This window comes from Rousettus aegyptiacus, unplaced genomic scaffold (genome assembly GCF_014176215.1).
Source record: "Rousettus aegyptiacus isolate mRouAeg1 unplaced genomic scaffold, mRouAeg1.p scaffold_m13_p_2, whole genome shotgun sequence".
Taxonomy (NCBI): Eukaryota; Metazoa; Chordata; class Mammalia; order Chiroptera; family Pteropodidae; genus Rousettus; species Rousettus aegyptiacus.
The window spans coordinates 5,953,034-5,973,260 of NW_023416295.1; the positions used below are offsets into that span (position 1 = coordinate 5,953,034).

Here is a 20,227-nt window from a genome sequence, read left to right on the forward strand (position 1 = left end):
CCCTCCCCGCCCCCCAAGTGCTGTGGTTTGGAAGGGAAGCTACCAAAGGCCTGATGACAATGAAGTGTGAAAGAAGGGCCAGGGGACTGCAAGGCCTACGATGAAAATCACGTTTTTGACACCAAAACCAAAACCTTGACTAGGAAAGAAGATGTAGAGAGGGGTTTGTGTGTTGTTCCTGGTTACAGTCTGTGACAAAGGCTGTGCTGGTGTGTCCCCCTGATGGGGCTGTTCACCGGGACGCAAATGCAACTATCTGTGACACATCATAAAAACGGGCAGGACGATGCTGTTTCTCCAAAATTTTATTTTAATTTAAATTACAGGGCCAGCCAGATAGTCTGATACGAAATTTACTCTTCCTCAGGAGAAAAGAAATGTTTTCATGGCATTGTTAACAACTGTACACATCTCTACCTTTTTTTAAGGGTTAAAAATCACACTGAGTAACTGACTTTTGTAAAATTAAACCTTTATAACACAAGAAGAAACCCCTTCCAGTACGATAGTTTTGGTAATACGAATGTTAAATGATCATAACTTCAAATGCAACTTTTCAACTTTGACTGTTTTCACGTTTTTGTTTAGAAACAAACCGCCCCCCCCCCCCGCCCCCCGAAATCTTAACCACATCCAGAGCTCGACGCGACAGTGACGTGCCCGTTTTCTTTGACAGGCCGCCCTGCACCCCACTTTGGGGCTGCGACGGCCTTGCCAGAGTGGAGCTGTCTGTCGCCTCAAGATCCGAGAAGCGGCCCGGCGGGGGACCCTTCCTCCCCGCGGCGGGGCGCACGTTCTCCAGCGGAGTCCACCAGCGCTGGGCCGCGGGGACCAGCCGCTCACCGGGGCCAGGGCCGCCGCCTGAGCATCTCGGATGCTTTCGTTTCGGGGGGCTGGGGTTGCTTTCCCTACTGCCAATGGGAAAACAGGGATGGTCTTGCACACATTTTTGGCAAAGACAGCCTCTGGAAAACCAATTATAATGCAGACTGCCATTTTAATTAAATAGAATGAAATACATCTACGTTTTCTGGAGCTTCCCCTGTAACCGGTGTTCCTCAAAGGAAGGCTTACGACCTGCAGAAACGTCGCTTGGGAGTCTCGTTTTACTGGCTGATAAATAATTCAATTAGTGAGCGAGGCTAGCAAGAATAATTGCATAAATTTCTGAAGTCGGCTGCAGCCATGCTGAGCTCGAGCTGGCAGGTTCTGATTTGCAGGCTGGTAGCTGCGATCTTTGCCTTGCCAGGAGGGGCAGGCGCCCCCCCCCCCCCCCGGGATGTCAGCAGGCATGCTCCGGGGGACGCCTGCCGCGGCCACGGCGACACAGTGGTGCGCGATTGGCGGCTTTGTAAATACTGATAATTTGCAGCATTAAGGAACAGGAAATTAAAAAAAGTAAATTTCCCCATAGGACACCTAGGACTAGGAAGTCTTCCTAAGAGAAGCCAGTTTTAATTATTCAGTTTCACGACTATGGTACGGGATTACCCACTCTAAAAAGAAAAGGTGCTCTATAGTTTCCCACACACACGAAGAATCAGCGTTAATTTAGCATAATCAGTATCATTCATAGATCTGGCAAACTCATGACTCATTTTAAATGAATAAGGCCAATATTATGCAGGAAAGTTAGCTGGCTGAGTTCCAAGTCTGTACTGCAGCCTGCTGATGGCACCCCGTTAGATAACTGAATACAAAGGACTGGTTTTTTTTCTTTTAATGCTGTGATACTTAAATGTTAAATCAGCATTTTCATGTGATCTGAAGTATTTCAATTACATATGAGCATTCATTTTTTGCAAAAACTCAATATTAGATAATAGTTACATACTAATACAATAACATTCCTCTGCTGTACAAATTAAATCATTTAAAAGAAATGAGCATTCTAAGAATTATATACAAAAGAAACCTGTAAGCATTGTTGAAATGAAATGCAAGGGGTCGCTGCTAGCTCTACGGTTTTAAAAGACCTTCCAAAAGGGAAATTAACAAATACCGTTCAACATATCCAGGTTTACAAGTCTCAAGGAAATCAAATGTCGAAAAATTCTAGAAAGCCGTGAAAGCCTATATACATTTTCCTTATGACCTTACGAAGCTTCACACTCTTAAGAAGTTGCTACGTTTCAGTATCAATTTATTCACAAGTCAACTTTATCCGCCCCAAAAGCTCACATCTTGGGCACGGCTCCCCTCTGATGTCAAACACAGCTCTGCGCGACCGTCCTCCGCGAAGGCGGCCGACCGCACCAGGCACCCGCACCCGGCTCTGGGGCGAGCGCGCACCCGCGGGCCTCGCCCGCTCACGCCAGCGCCCTCCTCCCCCTCGCCACTGTCACCTCTACGTTTGCCTTCGCGAACCCAGCCATGTTCAGAACCCTACAGCAAACAGTCTCTGATTCTGAAATGACACAAAGATCAAGAAAAAGTCCACGTGTGCTCTAGTGTGCAAGAAAGCAGCAGCTACGTTCTCCAACTTGGACTAAAAAAAAAAAAAAACAAAATAAGGGAAAAGGAAAAACCGTTCACTTAACAGCAGATTAGCAGTAAAGTTCCTCCTGAATCGTGAGAGTGCCTGACGCCGACGAGCTAACAGCAGGTGCTGGGTGGGGGTTTTCTATCTGTATGTTTGTGGGGAGTTAGGCTTCTTGCTGAGCTGGTCTCTTCAAGTCCCTGATCTGTTTGACTAGATAGGTCTTCTCGTCGTTGAACTGCTCATCCTCCGTCCTGTCGTTCTGAAACTTGCTGAGGAACTCTATGAGTTTGGCCTGGTTCTTGAGGAGGATGTCCAGGATGGGCTGCGTCTTGTTGGGGTTGGCGACAAACACCTGCCCGGGGAGAAATCAGCATCAGCGACAGGGAGAGAACGGGACTCCGCGTGCGAGGGCGTGTGGGGCGTGTGCAGGACAGGACCCCGGGGCGTCCTCCCGGGCCCAGGCAGAAGGCGGTGGCGCGCTCAGGTCTGTGCTTGGAAGGCCTTATTTTACAATCGGGAAACAAACAAAAAGACTGACGCGTTTTAGCACAAAAAAGCTAAAACGTTCATTTATGCTCTTGGTCTCAGCAGTCGCTATGAAACATGGCCTCTGATTTGAGGATAAAATGGGCAGAAATAATTTCTGGGCACAGGAGGTCAGAATGGATTTTGAGAATAAAAACCTCCATGGAAAGCATGAAGAAATGGATTGCCCTTTACTTTGTGATTAATAATTTTCTATGCCGAAGATAAATGACAGCCTTCCGTAAGTAAACATTTTTGTCCCCAAATCCAAAGGGTACACCCTGTTTCTGGCTCTGTTTTTCTGTTTAAATATGAAAATTAACAAATTGAATTGTCTCACTTAGATTACGGAAATGCAGCCAATAATATTTCAGGAGTTTGTAAATGAAATGAGATGAACTTTAGAGGAAAATGTCGTTTATGGTTTTAGTACTCTACCTTAAAAACATGAAAGGCCTCAAACTGGATGTTACGGCTTTTGTCCCGTAGAAGGTTCATCATTAACTTGAGGTTCTCAGGTTTACTGATGTATTTTGTCATAATCGTGAAGTTGTGTCGGTCTAAGAGCAGTTCACCAAGAAGCTGAGAAGACATTTAAAGAATTATATTAAGATTTGAAGAAAAATCAAAGGTTAAAAAAATCCGTCATTTAATACTCATCATTACGATGAATAAAGAGCATTCGCGGGCACTCAGAAGACCGACGAACTGAAGTGTGACCTAAAACCGACTCAGGACGAAAAGCTGTTGCGTGCCCACTGCTTGCTGAGCAGCTGCCTTTCCTCTTGGGTTTAAAGCTACGGTCAGTCCGACTGCTCTCTCGAGAGGACATTCAAGGTACACCCGGCCCCCAAATCTGAGACAGAAAGAGCCTGCCTACTCTTCAAATATGAATTTGCGTTACCTTACTAAAAAGAAACTTTTTTAAATGTTCATAAGATAAATTGATAATTCATGTTAACTAACCACAAACCTTAGCTTAATTAAAAATTTTTATCTTAATTTCATAGGACAAAAGATTGTGCCCAAAGTTTTCCAAACACTTACTCCTACGCATGCTGTTCTCATTCTTCACACCTGATCCAGGCGGGTTGGTAACAATGAAAGCTTTCTGTTCCTTCTTGAGCAAGGCACCCTGGAGACACCCGTTCTGCCCCTGGTGACCCCTCTTCGCCACTAGCACCGCCCACCGAGTGAACACAAAACCCGCGCCTTTGTGCTTGCTGAGTCCTGTAGGGGGACCGCACTGCATCGGCCCGTAATTTTTAAACTGCCGTTGCTTATTCTAGACTTTTCCTGGGAACCGGCAGTCCCTTTATGCTGTCAGTGTGCCCAGTCCTCGTGGAGGTCTCGGGTGCAGGCGGCAGAGCTCGCAGAGGGGTAGGGGCTGAGCCCCGGCCCTGTGGCCAGAGGCAGAAGCAGAGCGGTGGGGGCCGGCCCTAGCCTCGGCCGGCCTGGGTTCAAATCCTGGCTGCTGACTCCTTGTGAGCTGGGTGACCGCGAGCACACTATTTAACTTCTCTGTGCCTCAGTGCCATCATGTGTACAATGGGAGTGTCTCATGAAGGTGTGGTGAGAAAAAGTGTCAACTGGGCAAAGCACATTAGTTAGACCCGAGTCTAAGGGAGACGTGGTGTGAGGCCTAAGGCAAGGAAAATGCATGAACTGGTTGCTTTTGTTAACTCCTTCCTGGTTCCTGGGTATGTTCTAGATACCTGAAGTCTCCAGATAACTGACCTCTAGATAAATAACATGTCATCTCATATTACCTCAGAAGTGACCTGATGTGCAGGAAAACAAATCTGTTCTGGTCAGAATATATAAAGAACATATAGGAAGAATTCGAAAGCTCAGAAAGGCTGGATCACATCAATCCGGATCACATAATCTATACCTTTCAGATTAAGAAGGACCCAGTATTTACTCTTATGATGACTCGAAAGTCAGTATTAAGTACGTGAAGGTTTAGAGCTTTATTGGTGTTCATTTTCTATTCCAGAAACCAATGACATACTGAAAATGACTCATTTCAGTCCAGTTATTTGGAGGAAGACGACTGGTAATTCGTTAGACTTCTTTGGACATAAAATTAGAAAAAAAAATATATATATGTATGTATGTATGTATATCTTAAATAAGTGCCAATGTGGCTGCAAATCTGAGGTATTATGAGCTAAAAGAAAGTGCAGGAGTGAAAGATTCGCTTCACGTCCATCCCAAGGTCTTACAAATGAAAGCCTCCATTTTCCTTCACATGTTGGTGATTCTGAAGTCGCGGAAAGGCTCTTCTCTTTATCTAAGCAGCCTCAGAATTTAGAAGTAGGTCCATTGATTTGCCAATAAAAAAATTCTCCCCCTGTGAAGACGTACTAGGCCTGGAAGCCACTGTCCTGGGTGATCCAGTCCGGCCTCCTCAGCCTCAGCAGACACCAGCTCCACCCAGCCGCTCCCACCTGTGTGACTATGGGGAGGGTAGGATGCACTGGCCCTTGGACACAGAGGCTCCCGGCACGGGCCACTTCTCTCTGAGGATCATGGGGGAACCTGCACTGTGTTACACCGATGTACAGGGAGGGAAAACTTTGTGCCTGCTTGCAAAAATGAAAGGGCTGTTATTATGAGCTGCGCATCCCCGGCAAGCACCTGGCCAGCACACCTGGAGACAGGTTCAGGCTCCTAACACTGGACTAAAGGGTGGCTGGGTGGCTAGGCTCCAGCAACAGCAATGAGTGGACTGTCTGACCAGTGACACATTTCCAAGCTGTGGTTATTACTGGGCCTTGAGGGGAGGGAAGGAAGTAGCTGGCCAGATGGAAAGCATTCTGGAAATTTGGAAGGCAGGGTATTCTTATGAAAGGGCACAAAGTATAAGGGATGCTCCTGATGTCCTTCAGTCAACTTCCACAGACAGTCAAGGTCTTCGGGAGTGATCCCCTCAGGGTAGGAGGGGGAGCAGGAAGGGAGCCCTGATCAGAACAGATTCAGACACCTCTGAGGAAAAGAACTCTGGGCAGAGTGGAATTTAATGTGAACCTGGCAAAAAGTATAAATGGAGTTATAATTTCCCCCCAAATCCTTTGTGATTCCATCTATTGTTCCTGTCAAGAGCATTTAGGGACAGAATGAGGGGTATGCATTTATTGACTGCAGTAAAAATTTCTTGGAGCAGGGGTCAGCAAACTTCCTGACCAGATAGTCAATATCTTAGACTTTGCAGGCTACACATTCTCTATGACAACCATTCAAATCCGCTGTTGTAGCCCAAAACAGCCACAGACAATTTGTAAATAAATGAATATTTAAGTCTGCGTTCCAGTAAAACTTTATTTACAGAAGTGGGCAGCGGGCTAGATTTGGCTCTCGGCTGTAGTTCGCCAACCCTGTCCTGGAGTTGTAATTTATTTTAAGCTCCCACGGAGCTGTCCACATCCAGTTCTGACACGAGGCAGCAAACCCGTCTTCAGTCCCCATTTCGCTGCTTGCACTGTCCCCACCCGTCACACGGCAAGTCGGGGCCACCGAGCGGCATCCCGGGGAGTCGACGTCTGCAGGGCCTCCATCTAGTTGATACGAGTCTAAGTCTTAAAAATATGCTTCAAATCTGAAATACTGCATTGCTAAGGGACAAAGTCCTCTTTCAAAATTCTGTATATTCCATTTTGGCGTCCTTAAGGAGGAGGTGGGCAGCGCCCCACGTGGACCCTATTGAACCCTACTCCTTTCCACAGAAGTCTTGACCGGGGACAAATGTGTTTTCCCCCAAAGGTCTAAGACCCACACCAGCATATCGCCCCTTCCCCAAATCCAAAAGTCGAACACAGGGCGAAGAGAAACAAGCTACGTAAAATAAATAATGTGCCGTACCTTGAGTGACTGTCGTTTTGTCACGTAATTTTCTGAATGAAGCAACTTCTCATATTCACTGAAGAACTGAGAGACAAGAAAACATACATCCGCGTTACTGTTTTCAAAGACTGGTAGATAACGTCATGAAGTCGAGTACAACTTCTAAGAGCACGAAGGCCAATGCCGCCCAGGCCCGCCTCCTCCCGTCCGCCCCGGCCAGGCCCACGCTCAGCCTGACCCCATCTTCCCCGGTCGGCCAGACTCCACGTGTGCAAACGCCACTCCCCTCCCTGCACCGTTTCTCACCGCTGAATCAGCTCTCACTTCTTGATGTCTTGATGTTTTATTAGAAAATTCAAATTCTTTCTAGACGAGAACTCAACAACCACAAAGAAAAAGTTGTCTGCTCTTTGGATGCATTAAACAAGGAGAGAGGAGACCAGGAGAGCAGAGAAACTCAGCACCGTGTTAAGTCGGTAGATGCCCCGGAGAGCACGCAGGGCTCGGGTTTGAACTTGAATAACGAAAGGGCGTTTGTTTGGAAATGGGGGGCGGGGGGGGGGGAGGCAAGATATTCTTGGGGAGCGAAGAGGGCAGGACGCAGCATGAGTGAAGACCTGGAGGATGCAAAAGGCTGTAGGCCGTTTCTTTTGAGCGACAGGCGTCTACTCCGCTTCGCAGGGGCTGTCCTCTCCTCGGCTTCGGCTACGGGAAAGCTCGGAGCCACCGTGTCCGGGACTCAGAGCGCGCGTTCCCGTGCGACGGTGCCACCTCGGGCCGGATGGAAACTACCTGCAGCTCCGCCCACCCCCCAGCTCTGGCTGCACTGCACACACCTGTCAGCTGCCTCACCTGAGTTTCTAAAATCTTACTAACCAATGTCATCCTTCAATAACGCACAGGGAAATCTTTTACTGCAAACTTAAGCTGATGCCACTGTCTGTAGGCAAGTTTCTTGGAAATTGATAAGCATGTATCTTTGGTAGGCTTTAAGTTAAGATGCTGGTATGTTAAAAAAAAATTTGTGAAACCATGTGGTGATGAAAATACAGCTGGTGTGTACTGAACACTTCCTCGCTTCAGCACTGTCGTGCACTTGACACACACATCCTTATTCAATCCTCACCACTACCCGGCAGGTAAGTACTGTGAGGAGCCGTCTGTTGAAGGCAGAGAAGGTGAAGGAAGGCAGCTGCCCAGACTCTGGGGACACACGGCAGGCCTGGGACTTGAAGCCAGACTCCAGGCAGTTTGGTGCCAAAGCCTGAGCTTCCACCCACTGTAAAAAGGCACCGATGAAATGACCATGCTGCCGTTTTACACCAGCAAACACACAGAAAGAAACACACTCACATCCAAATAAATGACCAGCAATGTTTCAGCCGTTAAGAGGGACCTACTATGTGCTGCATGCTGTGTTTGATGTTACCAAGAGTGGGAGGGAAAGATGGAGGAAAAGGAACACAGTCAGACATAGGTTTTGTTTTTATAAGATTTTTGTAAGATTTTTATAAGAATCTTATAATTAAGTTGAAAAGCAAAGAGAACAATGAAGATGAAGAACACCCAAGATTTCAAAAATTCAAACGACTAGTGAAAGAATGAAAACTTAAGGCAAATCTTGTGGGATAAACAGAAACTTTAAGTGCACTGTTATTACTGTAACTCCCCTAGAGCACCTATGAGGACTTGGACAACGTGTAAGCTATCGACTCGTGTGCGGCCTCTCGGCCAGAACCGCCATCTTCAGTAATTCACCGAAACGCCCAACCCAAAGGGAAAGAGAGGCGCCCGCTCTATGTTCTCCAGGCCTTTCAGAAAACGGAGGTTGTTCCTTTGGCCACGTACATGCAGATCTACCAGAGGGGTGACACTGAGGGCACCGAGGGCACGGGCGCTGCTCAGGAAGGACCGGCCCCCGACGTCGGCCCTGGCAGGACGGGGTGTCTGCAGCGGCCGCAGGCGCCCGGCACCGCTGTGAGCAAACGGAGGCGAGGCTCCTGCCCGGCGCATGAACGCACGCGCTGAGCGTGTTCAGTACTCTGAGAGCCCGGACGGCGTCCTGGGACACGCGCAGGGAAATGACCGGAAACAGAAGGAGGCCGCAGAGAAAGGTGCCCGGGTTCCACTGAAGTCCCCGCCTGCTCCACCCAGGAACCCACGGTGAGAACCCGCCCCCTGTGAATCACGGCACGACCAGTAAAAACACAAAAGACCTCTGGGCTGTTAAAAATACTTCTCTCGATTGAGTAGAAGTGCGGTGTCCCCTCCCCCAAAGAAAGATTCAAAGAAACTCTGTGTTCTTAAAAAACAAAACAAAATTAACTCATATGGATAAGGAAGTGCTTGTGGGGTCAGGGAGGGCAGGGCTGGCAGGAGCGGAGGAGAACACCGGACACCGTGGCCTGGAGGTCGCTGTGCCGGTCAAGGGCAGCTGGCTTCTCAGAGCGCACAGCATCCTGCACAGCATCCCGCACAGCATCCCGTTCAGCATCCCGCCCGGACCTCTGGGGGTGGGGGAGGGGAGGCTCTATTACCACGAGTCTGACAGCGACTCACGCGGAAGAGCCTCACCGCTGGGTCGGCCCAATGTCCTCATTTCACAAATAAGAGTGGACTTCTGAGTCCCCCAGGCACCGGCCTTGGTGGTGACAGGAGGCGGCAGCAGGGGCAGGCCCGGGTCCCGCCCCCTCAGCCAGACCTCCTTGGCTCATTTGCAGGCGGTACAAATGTGAGCCGCGGACAGGAAGGGAGGGTGAGGAGTCAGATAATAACGTCCCTGTCTCTCCACTGTGCGTTATCACTCAGCAGAAGTGCTCCTCTAAATACAAAGGGCAGCACATCAGTCAAAAAAGATAGGCCCGTTTCTGACCAAAAAACACTTTATACCTCATTTCAGTAGAGACATGATTACGGCATCATCTTAAAACATCACATATGCAAAATAAACATTCTGGTACAAAATCTAATTTAAACCTTTCATTTCTGGTAACAAAAGTTACAATTTGCTATTTAAAAATAGTATTTCATATACTTACTCTATCATAATGCTGTTCCAAAAATTCTGCACTGAGCAATTTATGTCTTGTAAGTAAATCCTAGAAAAAGAAAAAATATTTTTAAAAAGCTGTTCTACATTCAAGTTCTTTTAGAAAAGAGAATCCTAAGACGTTCCATGCCATTTTACCTATTAAAAACTGCTGTTAAAAATTACTGAACTTAAAAACATTTGAGCATAAATTGTATTGAAAATGTTGATTTTAAACTGGATTGAAAACATTGATTTTATACGAGAGTAAATAAAATCAATAATTTGAAATTATGATTTTAATGATTATGATTGGTCACATGTCTGTAGGAAAAATTTTAAATCAAACATATAAAACAATGGAAACATACACTCAAAGAAAGGGAACAAAGAACTGAAGTGAAATAAAAGTAAACAGTTTTGATAAAATGTCAACTAGAATACTGCTCCTGCTGGAGATGGAGGAAATTTCTTTAATTAGAAAAAGTATTGGAGGTGCCATTTTCCTTCTAAATTCAATTACATTCAGTGTCATATCTAATGCAATCTTTGGCAGAAGTAAATGTTATTTAAAAGCCCTGTTGTGTATAAATATTAGCTACTAAGTAAGCAGAATAATGCTGCAGAAATGCAGAATTAAAAATTAGTGTGACCTCGGGTCTAATTCTGCACTACTATGAAACAGCTTATGCCTCATTCCATGGATTTCCCTGGAAACAACTCAAGGCTCATTCATTCAGAAAATATCTACTACATGCCAGGTAAAGTTCTCAGTGCTGGGGCTACCAAAAATGAATGAATGAATGAGTGAATAAAGGAAAGGAAAAAAAGGATGCGGTCCCTGCCTTCGAGAACCTGGGGCTCACAGGGAGGAGCCTGGGCCCCGGCAGCTTCGGGAAAGAGTGGTAACACGTGAGGGCAGGCACGGCCAGTGTTTGGTAAACCAAGGAACACAATTCCTTCAGAGCGCTGATGGGAGCGGTTAGCGCCAGTGACCCCCCTTCTCTGCCCAACTCCCACGTCTGTCCGAGTTCCCTAGGTGAACCGCAAGCCGGTGTCTCCTGCAGTGTGTCCCAGTGCCATGCTGGTGTGCGAGGAGACGCTCTGAGGAACGTCCACAGCCAGATGAATGTGGAAGTCCTGCGGCTCTGGTCCCTCGTGGGGGCCCATCGGGTCGCGGGAGCTTCCGCGGGGAGCTCTCTGGCGCCTACTCTGCCACCACCCTTCCCTGAAAGGCCTCATCACACAGGCTTCGCCCTCTCTAGGAACCTACTGCCTTGGACCTTGGCTTGAGCATCGCTTCCTGACTGGTCACCAGCATGGGCACAGCCTGTGACTTTACACCTGTGGAACTATGTGACTAGTGTGTCTCTTGTGGACGGCCATAAAGTCTATCAATACAAGGGTCATGTCCACTTTTACTAATCTTTGAATCCCCAGCACCTACACAGTGCCCAGCACATAGTAAGAGCTTAATATTTAATAGATAAATGAATGAACCAAAGAAATGAGAGAATATGTTTGGGAAAACGTCACAGTAAGCAGTGTTCAAAGTATGCTTTCCAGAAGGCTTCTAATCCCACCCCAAAGATTTACAGGTGCTTAATCTGCTGGATTTGGAATGTTTTGTATGCCAAGCAAAGACCGCCCCAACCTTTTCTAAATCCCCCTTGGGGTTGAAACAGGCAAAATGAGAAACCCTGGGGTTTATTTTGAATACCTAGAGTCTGGTAAGAAATGCTCGGAGGCGTCTGTCCCCACATGGGGAGGAGGAGGGGTGGGTGTAGGAGAACTGATGCCATCTCAGTGTATCCCGGGGTATGGCGTGAGGCAGAGGGACACATTTCACTGCCCCCTCACACGCGCCCGTCTGAGCCAGGAGAGAGGATGCTGGGCCGGGGCTTCCCTCGCCAGAACCTTGGCAAGTCACTGGCCCATTTCCTACTTCGTGCTTGAACACGTCCAAGGACAAGAACCTCGATTCTGCGTGCTTCACCTTTGGAGCTCTTAAGAGTTAAGTTTTTCCTGTGCTCGGGGCACAAGCCCACGCCCAGGTTACTCCCAGAGACTGTCACAGGAGCAGGTTAACCCGCTCTGCAGAGGACCACACTTCGGATACAAGTGCTCCACGGCAGGTCCCCACCGCGTCTGCTCTCCCCCCCGGCTAAAAACGTCCAGTTTCTTGAACCACTCCTTGAAGGAAGGTTCTGAGTTCCCCTTACCATCTACTGTCTTCTCAAAGTCATCTATTTGCCTATGTGCCGCTCAGGTGTAGCGTCTGGAACGGAACACATTTACGTGCTGGTACCTGGCAAGCTTAGAGTGGGGCGAGACCATCGACAGCTCCTTGGGTCACAGACTGTGCGGTCACACGTAGCTTTGGGGCAGCACCACCGGGCTGTTTAATGTGACTGCACGTATGCAGAATTTGGTTTACTCAGAGTGGGCTCTGTGGTCAGACTGCCTGGGTTCAAATTCTGGCTTCCCCAGTTAGTGTCTGACTTCACTCAACATTCCTAGGCTTCCGGGTCCTTGTCTGCAAAGGAGATAACAACGATACCGCCTTCGTAGGGTTGTTAGTATGATAAGGAGTTACCTACATTTCAGAAATTACAAGCCGTAATTATTACATTTGTACTAACTATTATTATCGTGTCTTATTCCCCCACCCTATGTTTATACGGTTAGGCTGGGTCCCCAAGTGGAAGACCTCCGTCACCTGAATTTAATTTCGTGTTACATTTTGGCCTTGCTCATCTTTACGAAACCGTATTTTAGGGTCGCTGCTATTTGCTCTGTCCCCTTCACGGCCATCACCTGTGCATTTGATAAGTCAGCCCTGTCACCCATCATCTACGTCACTGACAGCGTCCGATGTGGCTGAGTGGAGATAAAGGCCAGTGAAGACCTGCGGGGAGTTCCTCTCCAGGGTGAAGGCGACCTGTTTTTCAGCACCTTATAGACACGATATCCGATCAGCTGCAGATCGCTACACTGAAGCTCCATCCAGCTCTCATCTTTTTACTGTGTCCAAGAAAAGAGGTCTGTACAATCATTGGACATCTAGACGTCCTCACTGTCGTAAAGGAATCCCAAGAGTTGTTTACAGCACACGCTGTGTGGGGCACAATAACCTGACACGCCAGCATTATTAACTATGTTTTGGCGGATGGCGAGACTGAGGTTAAGTCAACGGCAAAGCTGGACACTGAACCCGGGCAGCCAGGCCCCCGAGCCCCTGATCTACGCATCTAAGAGACGAGTTCGACCGAACTTACTCTTAATGAATCCATGCTGGCTGTGGGTACACAGTTTCCTTTCCAAAATGCTCAGAAATCATCTCTTTAGAAATACTTTCTAGAACCTTACACAGGTATAGCATCAAGCTTCGAGCTCCACCCGTCTCTCTAGGGAATCTAACTTTTTTTACTCTGGAAAAATTGGAAATATATCTGTTGGCCTTCTGATATGCCTCCCAACCTAATTCCTTAAAATAAAATCACTAACAAATATCTGGCTCCTGATTTAACTACTTCAGTACTCGTGCATCCAAACTACGGATCTTGGACACATTTAGAGTAGCCAGTTTTAACTCCTTTTAAGACTCAGGCCCTGTCTCAGGGGCTCCAAATCCAGGTTTGTGGATGAGCCGCACCTGCTTCCAGGTTTCTGTGTGCTGAGCACATTTCCTGGGGAAGCCACTCTGGTCACACCCTCGAGGGACAGCTCGGACCTCAGATCTGTTCTCCTTTTCCATCACAAACATTCTCTGCGAAGGACAGGCCAAGCAGGGGAGGGCCCGTCTCCCTCCGCTCGGTGTCAGCACCTCTGGTGGGAGGTGGAGACCACCCCCTGGTCTCCCTGGCTGCCTCCCTTGGAGTTTCTTTCAGGGAGGGTGGGGAGCAGTTCGGCCTGCCCGATGGGCCCGCGCCACGCTCACTGTGCTGCCTTGGTTTGGGGCTCCGCTAGCTTGTTTCGCGGAGAGCCAGGTCCCCTCCAGGCAGCTCTCCCCTTTCTAGGTAAGGGCGGCGGCTGATGTGGAATCCACGCCAGCCTCTCGCTGCTCTCTCTTCTAGCTCACCCCTCGAATCCTACGTTGTGTTTTGTTTCCCTTCTTCAGGTAAAGCAGACCACCTGGCTCTGCCCCATCCTTCCATCTGTGGCTGCCATGACAGGGTCGCTTCACCTACAGTGAGCCCACCTTTGTGAGCATGTAATTCACAGCGACTCGAACTGAGAGGGAATTATCAGCGAGGCCAATCGCGACTCTGTCAGACCCTGCGAGTCCCACCTCCGGCCTGTTTCAGCACCTCTCTCTCTCAGCCGGCTCCGCCACCTGCACCGGACCGCGCCGCGTGCGTCCCCCCCCCCCGGGGCCGCGTCGCGTGTGCGTCCCCCCCCCCCCCGGGGCCGCGTCGCGTGCGTCCCCCCCCCCCCGGGGCCGCGTCGCGTGTGCGTCCCCCCCCCCCGGGGCCGCGTCGCGTGCGTCCTCCCCCGGGACCGCGTCGCGTGTGTGTCCCCCCCCCCCCCCGCCCCGGGGACCGCGTCCCGCGTGTCCTCCTCCTCTCCCCTCACCCGCCTGCCCCCAGGGCTGCCACTCTCGGGCTCATGGCTTTCTCCTCACACGGACTAGCCCCACACGGCGCTAGGGCACCCCGTAATGGGTCTGCCGCTTTTGACCGGGGCGTCATCATACACCCCAATCACAGCCCCTCCACCAAGTGCGGGGATGCCTAGGGTATCACATTTACCGCTATGTTAGCTCGAATTCATCCCGTTCTGCTTTGGACATTGACATATAGACATCTGATGTCTTATCGAGGGCTTCTGACATCCTCGTCAGTGCTTTCAGAAAAACAAATCCCAGGCACTTCTCACACTATTATTTTATTCTGTCAATGTGAAGCCATAATGGCCAGGTCGCCAGGCTTTCATCCTAATTTAAGGGTGTCCATTTGCTCTGTGCTCATCTCAGGGGCTTTTTATCATCATAAAATTAAACCCTTATAAGAAGAGTGGCCACTTCCCACTGTAAACCACTGTTCGTGGTTTCTGAGTACAGTAGTTGGCAGGTTAGTATACTGAATTGATTATACTAAAACGGCAGCTTTAAATATTCACTTACAAGGTCAGATGTTTTATATAAAGGAATGTAACACAGAAAGGCTTGCTCTCCTTGTGAGAACCACTAATAAAGACTACCACTGTACTGACATACTTCAAACAGCACGGAAGCTTACACTTCAAAACAGGAACGGGCATGTACAGTGGTATCTTATCGTGTGTGTATTTAATTTATACAAATGTACCACAGGGCGATGAGGAAGACGAGGAGGGAGGCTCCAGGACAATCTGAAGAGTGCAGGTGATTCTGCCCACCCCCACCCCCACCCCCACCCCCGCATTTAACAAACAGGCTCTGGGACGTGCATGAGATGGGAGTGGTCAGGTCCACTGTTCCCTCAGGTCTGCCCGCTACGTGGAAATCTCTGTGCTGAATGTGGTTCTAGTATTTAAAGGCATATACTTTCTAAATTCACATGGCCCTGAACAGAAGTGAACTATTCCACTTGGTGCTTAACCAAAGAAAGTGCTGTAGTATGTCCAGCACAGGAGAAAAACCTGGCTGTTAGATGTACTGTATGTCTATATACTGTACTTGATGGGTAATTTAACAGAAAAGTATACTTTTATCTTCCAGACAGACTCTAGAATCTACTTTTTCCATCCTTTTAAGATGTGACTCCACTGTGGTTTCCTAAGTGTCTCTCTCTCTCTCTCTCTCTCTCTCTCTCTCACACACACACACACACACACTCACCCTCTCTCTCTCTCTCTCTCACATACACACACACACTCTCTCTCTCTCTCTCTCTCTCTGCATCTTCTCTCTTCCCACTAGAGGGCGGCCCTGCGCACACTAGGAAGGTGGGGTGGTTAGGAAAAACCGTGCGCCTGTCCATCTGACTCGCAAGCACGCTTACAACTCTATAGTTTCTGTATGTTACCTTGAATGTGGCAAATGCGTCTGAAGCTATGTCAAATGTTGACATTTCGACATATCTGAAGAAATCATAAAACTGTTCTGACCACAAAATGATTTTTGCAAGTGGTTCATGTCTGATGCATTCTCTTAACATTATTCCACAATTTAGAGCTATTTCTGGAGATTCATACCTGCAAGAAGAAAAAACATACATGATTGCTTTTTTAAGACTCCAAGGCTGAACAGTTCAGATTCTTAGAACAGGAAGTTTCAGACATAGCCTGATGAGCAGGTCTCAGAGCAGAACACATGCCCAGGTGAATGTCCTCCATGGCACACACACACACTAGTTGGTGATGACTGCTTTAACTCAAAGGAAAGTAACAGCCCCGAGAGTGGACGTGTGAAAACAAAGTTCATTACTTAACGAAAAAATCAGAAGAGAAGTATTTCAGGGCATAGCTCCAAACAGGGGTTAGTTTTACATGTGGGGTGCTCTCGATGTTTCAGAAAATTTACCAAAAGCTGAATCGAAACACAATAAGAAACAAAACAGTTTCCTAAATTCATTTCTGAATCCATATTCTGAATCACTCTACCAAATACAAGCTTTTGGACTTCTTTCGATTCAATACTCAAAGTAGTACTTTCAAGACTCCTGGCCACATGAACACCTTAGAGCTGAAAACCTGGCCCTGCGTGTATCACAGTCATGGAGCGAGAGCCCTAAGAACTCCTGCAGTGGGCGCAGGGGGCCGACTGCACGGCGGCCCTCCTCCACACTCATCCTGGCATCTCCTGCTTCTCCCTCCCCTGCGATCGGAAAGGAAATCCCTTTTTCCTCCAGGCACAGCGGCCTTTCCTCCGACACGCACCAAGCCTCAGGCTGGCTTGGCCCTTCTGCTCGAGCTGTCTCCCCGTCCACTGCCTTTCGGGCTGCAAGTCCTGTGTCAACATCTGCTCCAGTCTCCTGCAAGCAAATTCCCTCCTCCAACGTCCTCCTGGCGAAGACCTCTCTTGGCCAAATCGATCTTCTCTCCTAGTACAGATTCCACTGCTTGGTGCCCTGGCACTGCTGATCTCTGCAGCTCTCAAATGAAAAAGCTCTCCCAGGTCTCCTTTCTCCCCTTGACTGTTCCTATTTTTTGCCTGGCTGAGGTCTTTCCTCAGTTGCTTCTGGCCTGCCGGCGAAGGCCCACACTCCTACCATGGCTCCACCCAGTTCAGGTCTACACCCGAACTACAGGTAGGCACTTTCTGTTGTCTCGGAACAGTTTCAGTTAAAGGTCTACCAAAAACTCCACATGTCTAAAATCAAATCTCATCTCCCTTCAGAAACTGGCCCCTGCCCTGCGTCCTCATTTCTATAAGGTGACACCACTGTTTTGTTTCAGACACCTAGGTCTGAAACAGATTGGAGGGAGCTTTCTGTGATGATAGTTATGTCCTGTATCTGTGCTGTCCATAATGGTACATACCAACCACGAGGCTGCTGAGCGTGTGAATCTGGCTAATGTGACTAAGGGACTGAATTTTAAATGTTTAATTTAAATGAATTTAAGTAATTATATGCGGGTAGGTAGGTACTCTATTGGACAACACAGTTCTGAATCTTATCCTCTTTATCTGCTCCCAACCAATCCTTTTAAAATGCATCTTTGGAATATCTTGGTTTCACGGCTTTTTATCCGTTCCCACTGCTGCGTCAGCTGACGGCCGGGGAGACGAAGCACTCCTAGCCAGCATCCTCAAGCTCTGTCTTCCCAAATTTACCCAGCACACGAGTGTATTAAGGGCATTTCCCCGTCAGGAGTTTAAAATGATTTCGTCTTGCTAATCAGAGACAAACTCCTGGGCTTGGCGTCTAGGCTCCCCCTCGTCTGACCTATGCCTCTGCTACGACGTCCTCTCCCACTGCGATCATCTCCCCCATTCCGATCATCTCGCCATCGCCAGGCGCGACAGTCGTCCCTGCCCTGTGCTCTGTCTGCCCTGTGCAGAGCCCACACCACCTGCAACGTCGACCCTGAGTCTCCTCTCCACCAGCGACCGCTCACTGACCAAGCGGTGTCGTAGCTCCTGAAACCTGCAGTCCCGGCTGTCGTCTAGCAGCAGGATCCTCCTGCCGCACACGGGCCCATCACGAATCCTCACGGAGACCAAAACGGCACCGCTCTGCCTCACTACGGCACGGCAGCCAGCCTGCTGACTGGCTCTCAGGTGGTTAAAATGTCTGCTCACAAACGCTGATCATACCGTCCATTTCGCTAATGTTTAATAAGCAGGGGACTAGAGAGACAAGGGCAAGATAGTTTGGGACGACAAGACGGGCAAGTTTTGATGGCAGTTTGTCATGCTTATCTCACACGATGGAGCCATAAGCCAACGAGTACGAGGCAACAGCTATGCCGTAGGACCTGTCGGCACTAGAGCAGAGAGCACATTAACATTTGAATTGCCAGAGAGAAAATTATTGCCTCCAGATGCACTAGTCTGACACTATCAGCAAGATTATTTTCAAATGTGAACTAACAGTGACAGCCTACCTCCCCCAAACGTCTAACCTCGAAGCATTCCCGGCCGGGGCAGATGAGCACGTCGTACGAGAGCAGTCTAAACCAACTGCTCAGCCCGCAAAGCACAAACACCTTGAAAGGAGGTTCACAGGGCTCCTTGAAGAAATGGCTGTTTCCAGATCTGAGGCAGGAACCTGCACGGGACGAGCGCCGGACACCGTGTGCCTGAAGAGCACGGGCGCCATCAAAGGCTACGGGGCTCTGCCTGAGAGGACCGGGGAGGAACTCCCACTGGCCCGAGATGGCGCGGTCGGGACAGTACAACATGGACGTGATGACTGCAATGGATGGCAACGCATTACACGTGTTTTTTAAAAAGCCAAAAACTCGAGTTCATGATGGCCCGATCACCAATTTAAAGACTCGGAGGATGATAGAGATACATGTTGAACAAAACCAATGGGATGCAAATCCAAAATGTGATTTTTCTGCAAAATAAATGACTCGGTTGCTTCAACAGATAAATGATATATATCTGGGAGGAACTATTACAGATTAAAAGAAAGTTAAGAATTATAGCAACCAAATTCCGTTTGTGGGCTTTTCTTAGAACCTGATTTAAATTAACTGAATGATAACCTTTTCTTTCTTTCTTTTCTTTTTTTTTTTTTTTTTGGTGAAAATCAAGGAAATCTGAGCCTTGAGCATTAGCTAATGTTAGGTTTGTAAATGATATTGTGGCTGTTTTTTTAAAAAAGTCCTTAGACGTACGATCTGCTTACGAGGGATGCACGCGACTAAAGTCACGTGCAAGGAAGGACACGGGACGCGGGAAGCGAGGCCGTGAGGACGGCCCGAGGCTGAGCCTGCGGGGCTGCCCGGAGGCCAGCCGGGCGTGTGGGGATTGCCCCCGGTTTCAGGTGTACTTTCCACACTGAGGCCGAAAAGGGTAGGGGAGTCGGGTTCTGTTGGATCCCAGCGCCAGCTCGTTCTTCATGCTTCTCTCCTTTCTGGCTGAAGCTTCTGCTCTGGCCAGCTCAGACAGAGCCTTAAACTTTTCCTTCAAGTGTATCTTAACATTCTTATCTTGCATTATGTTTAATAATGTGCCTATCATACCTGGCTACTCTAAAGTGCAAATGTAGGCAGAGATAACGTTTGGATTTTAATAATGACTGCTTTTTCTATGGAAAAGGAAATACTGGTTTTAAAAATACACAAAGGCATCTGGAAGCTGATCTCAGAACGCCAAAATTTCAGACTGCTCACTACATGTTTATATACAAAACACTGGATTGATACAACAAAAAAATTAGATGCCAAAAGTTCTATATGGCAACATCTGAAGAAGCAGCATAGTTAGAAATAGAAAAAAGGAAACAGAATGCTGGCATCCAACACACGCACTGACTCATGCCTCGTCTAAGCAAGTTAGAACTTGGGAGAAGTATTAAACCACAGAGAGATGAATCACAGTGAGGCAAGCTGTAGAGCTAGGGGAGGAGAGCGAGCTGACTCACGCCAACTGTCATGCCAATAAAGCGCCTGCCCACCAATTCGATAACCGCCAATGCTGGGACAAACAGATGCCCACCATACCCAGAGCCGGCAAACAACTCTGGTGTGCACCAGCGGGAGGTGGCCTTGTATCAGGGAGGCTCAGTGATGAAGGAGAAGAGGATACGTTTTGTTTTGAAGTTAAAATTTTTAGGCTTTTTTTAAAAAACCGACAAACTACCCAAGCATAAATGCCTCCTTAGTCCAGCAGTAATTCTAGGAGGACGCACTGTGAATTATCACACTAAGCGGGTTAGTGAGGGGACACACACAGGGAAAAAGCAATG

The 20,227-nt window shown here is 48.4% G+C and overlaps 1 protein-coding gene across 2 annotated transcripts in view; it reads right to left on the reverse strand.

Annotated features, from left to right (window-relative positions):
- Window positions 1–287: 287 nt before the first annotated feature.
- The window catches only part of CAB39 (calcium binding protein 39), a 73,608-nt gene continuing 53,668 nt past the window's right edge, over window positions 288–20,227 (reverse strand). For both annotated transcript variants that reach the window (XM_016134683.2, XM_036235994.1), the window contains exons 5-9: window positions 15,890–16,058; window positions 9,892–9,951; window positions 6,872–6,937; window positions 3,446–3,589; window positions 288–2,834 (exon numbers count right to left, since the gene is read on the reverse strand). In XM_016134683.2, coding sequence (XP_015990169.1) covers window positions 2,646–2,834; window positions 3,446–3,589; window positions 6,872–6,937; window positions 9,892–9,951; window positions 15,890–16,058 — 628 coding nt within the window. In that variant the 3' untranslated portion in view covers window positions 288–2,645. The remainder of the gene's footprint in view (window positions 2,835–3,445; window positions 3,590–6,871; window positions 6,938–9,891; window positions 9,952–15,889; window positions 16,059–20,227) is intronic.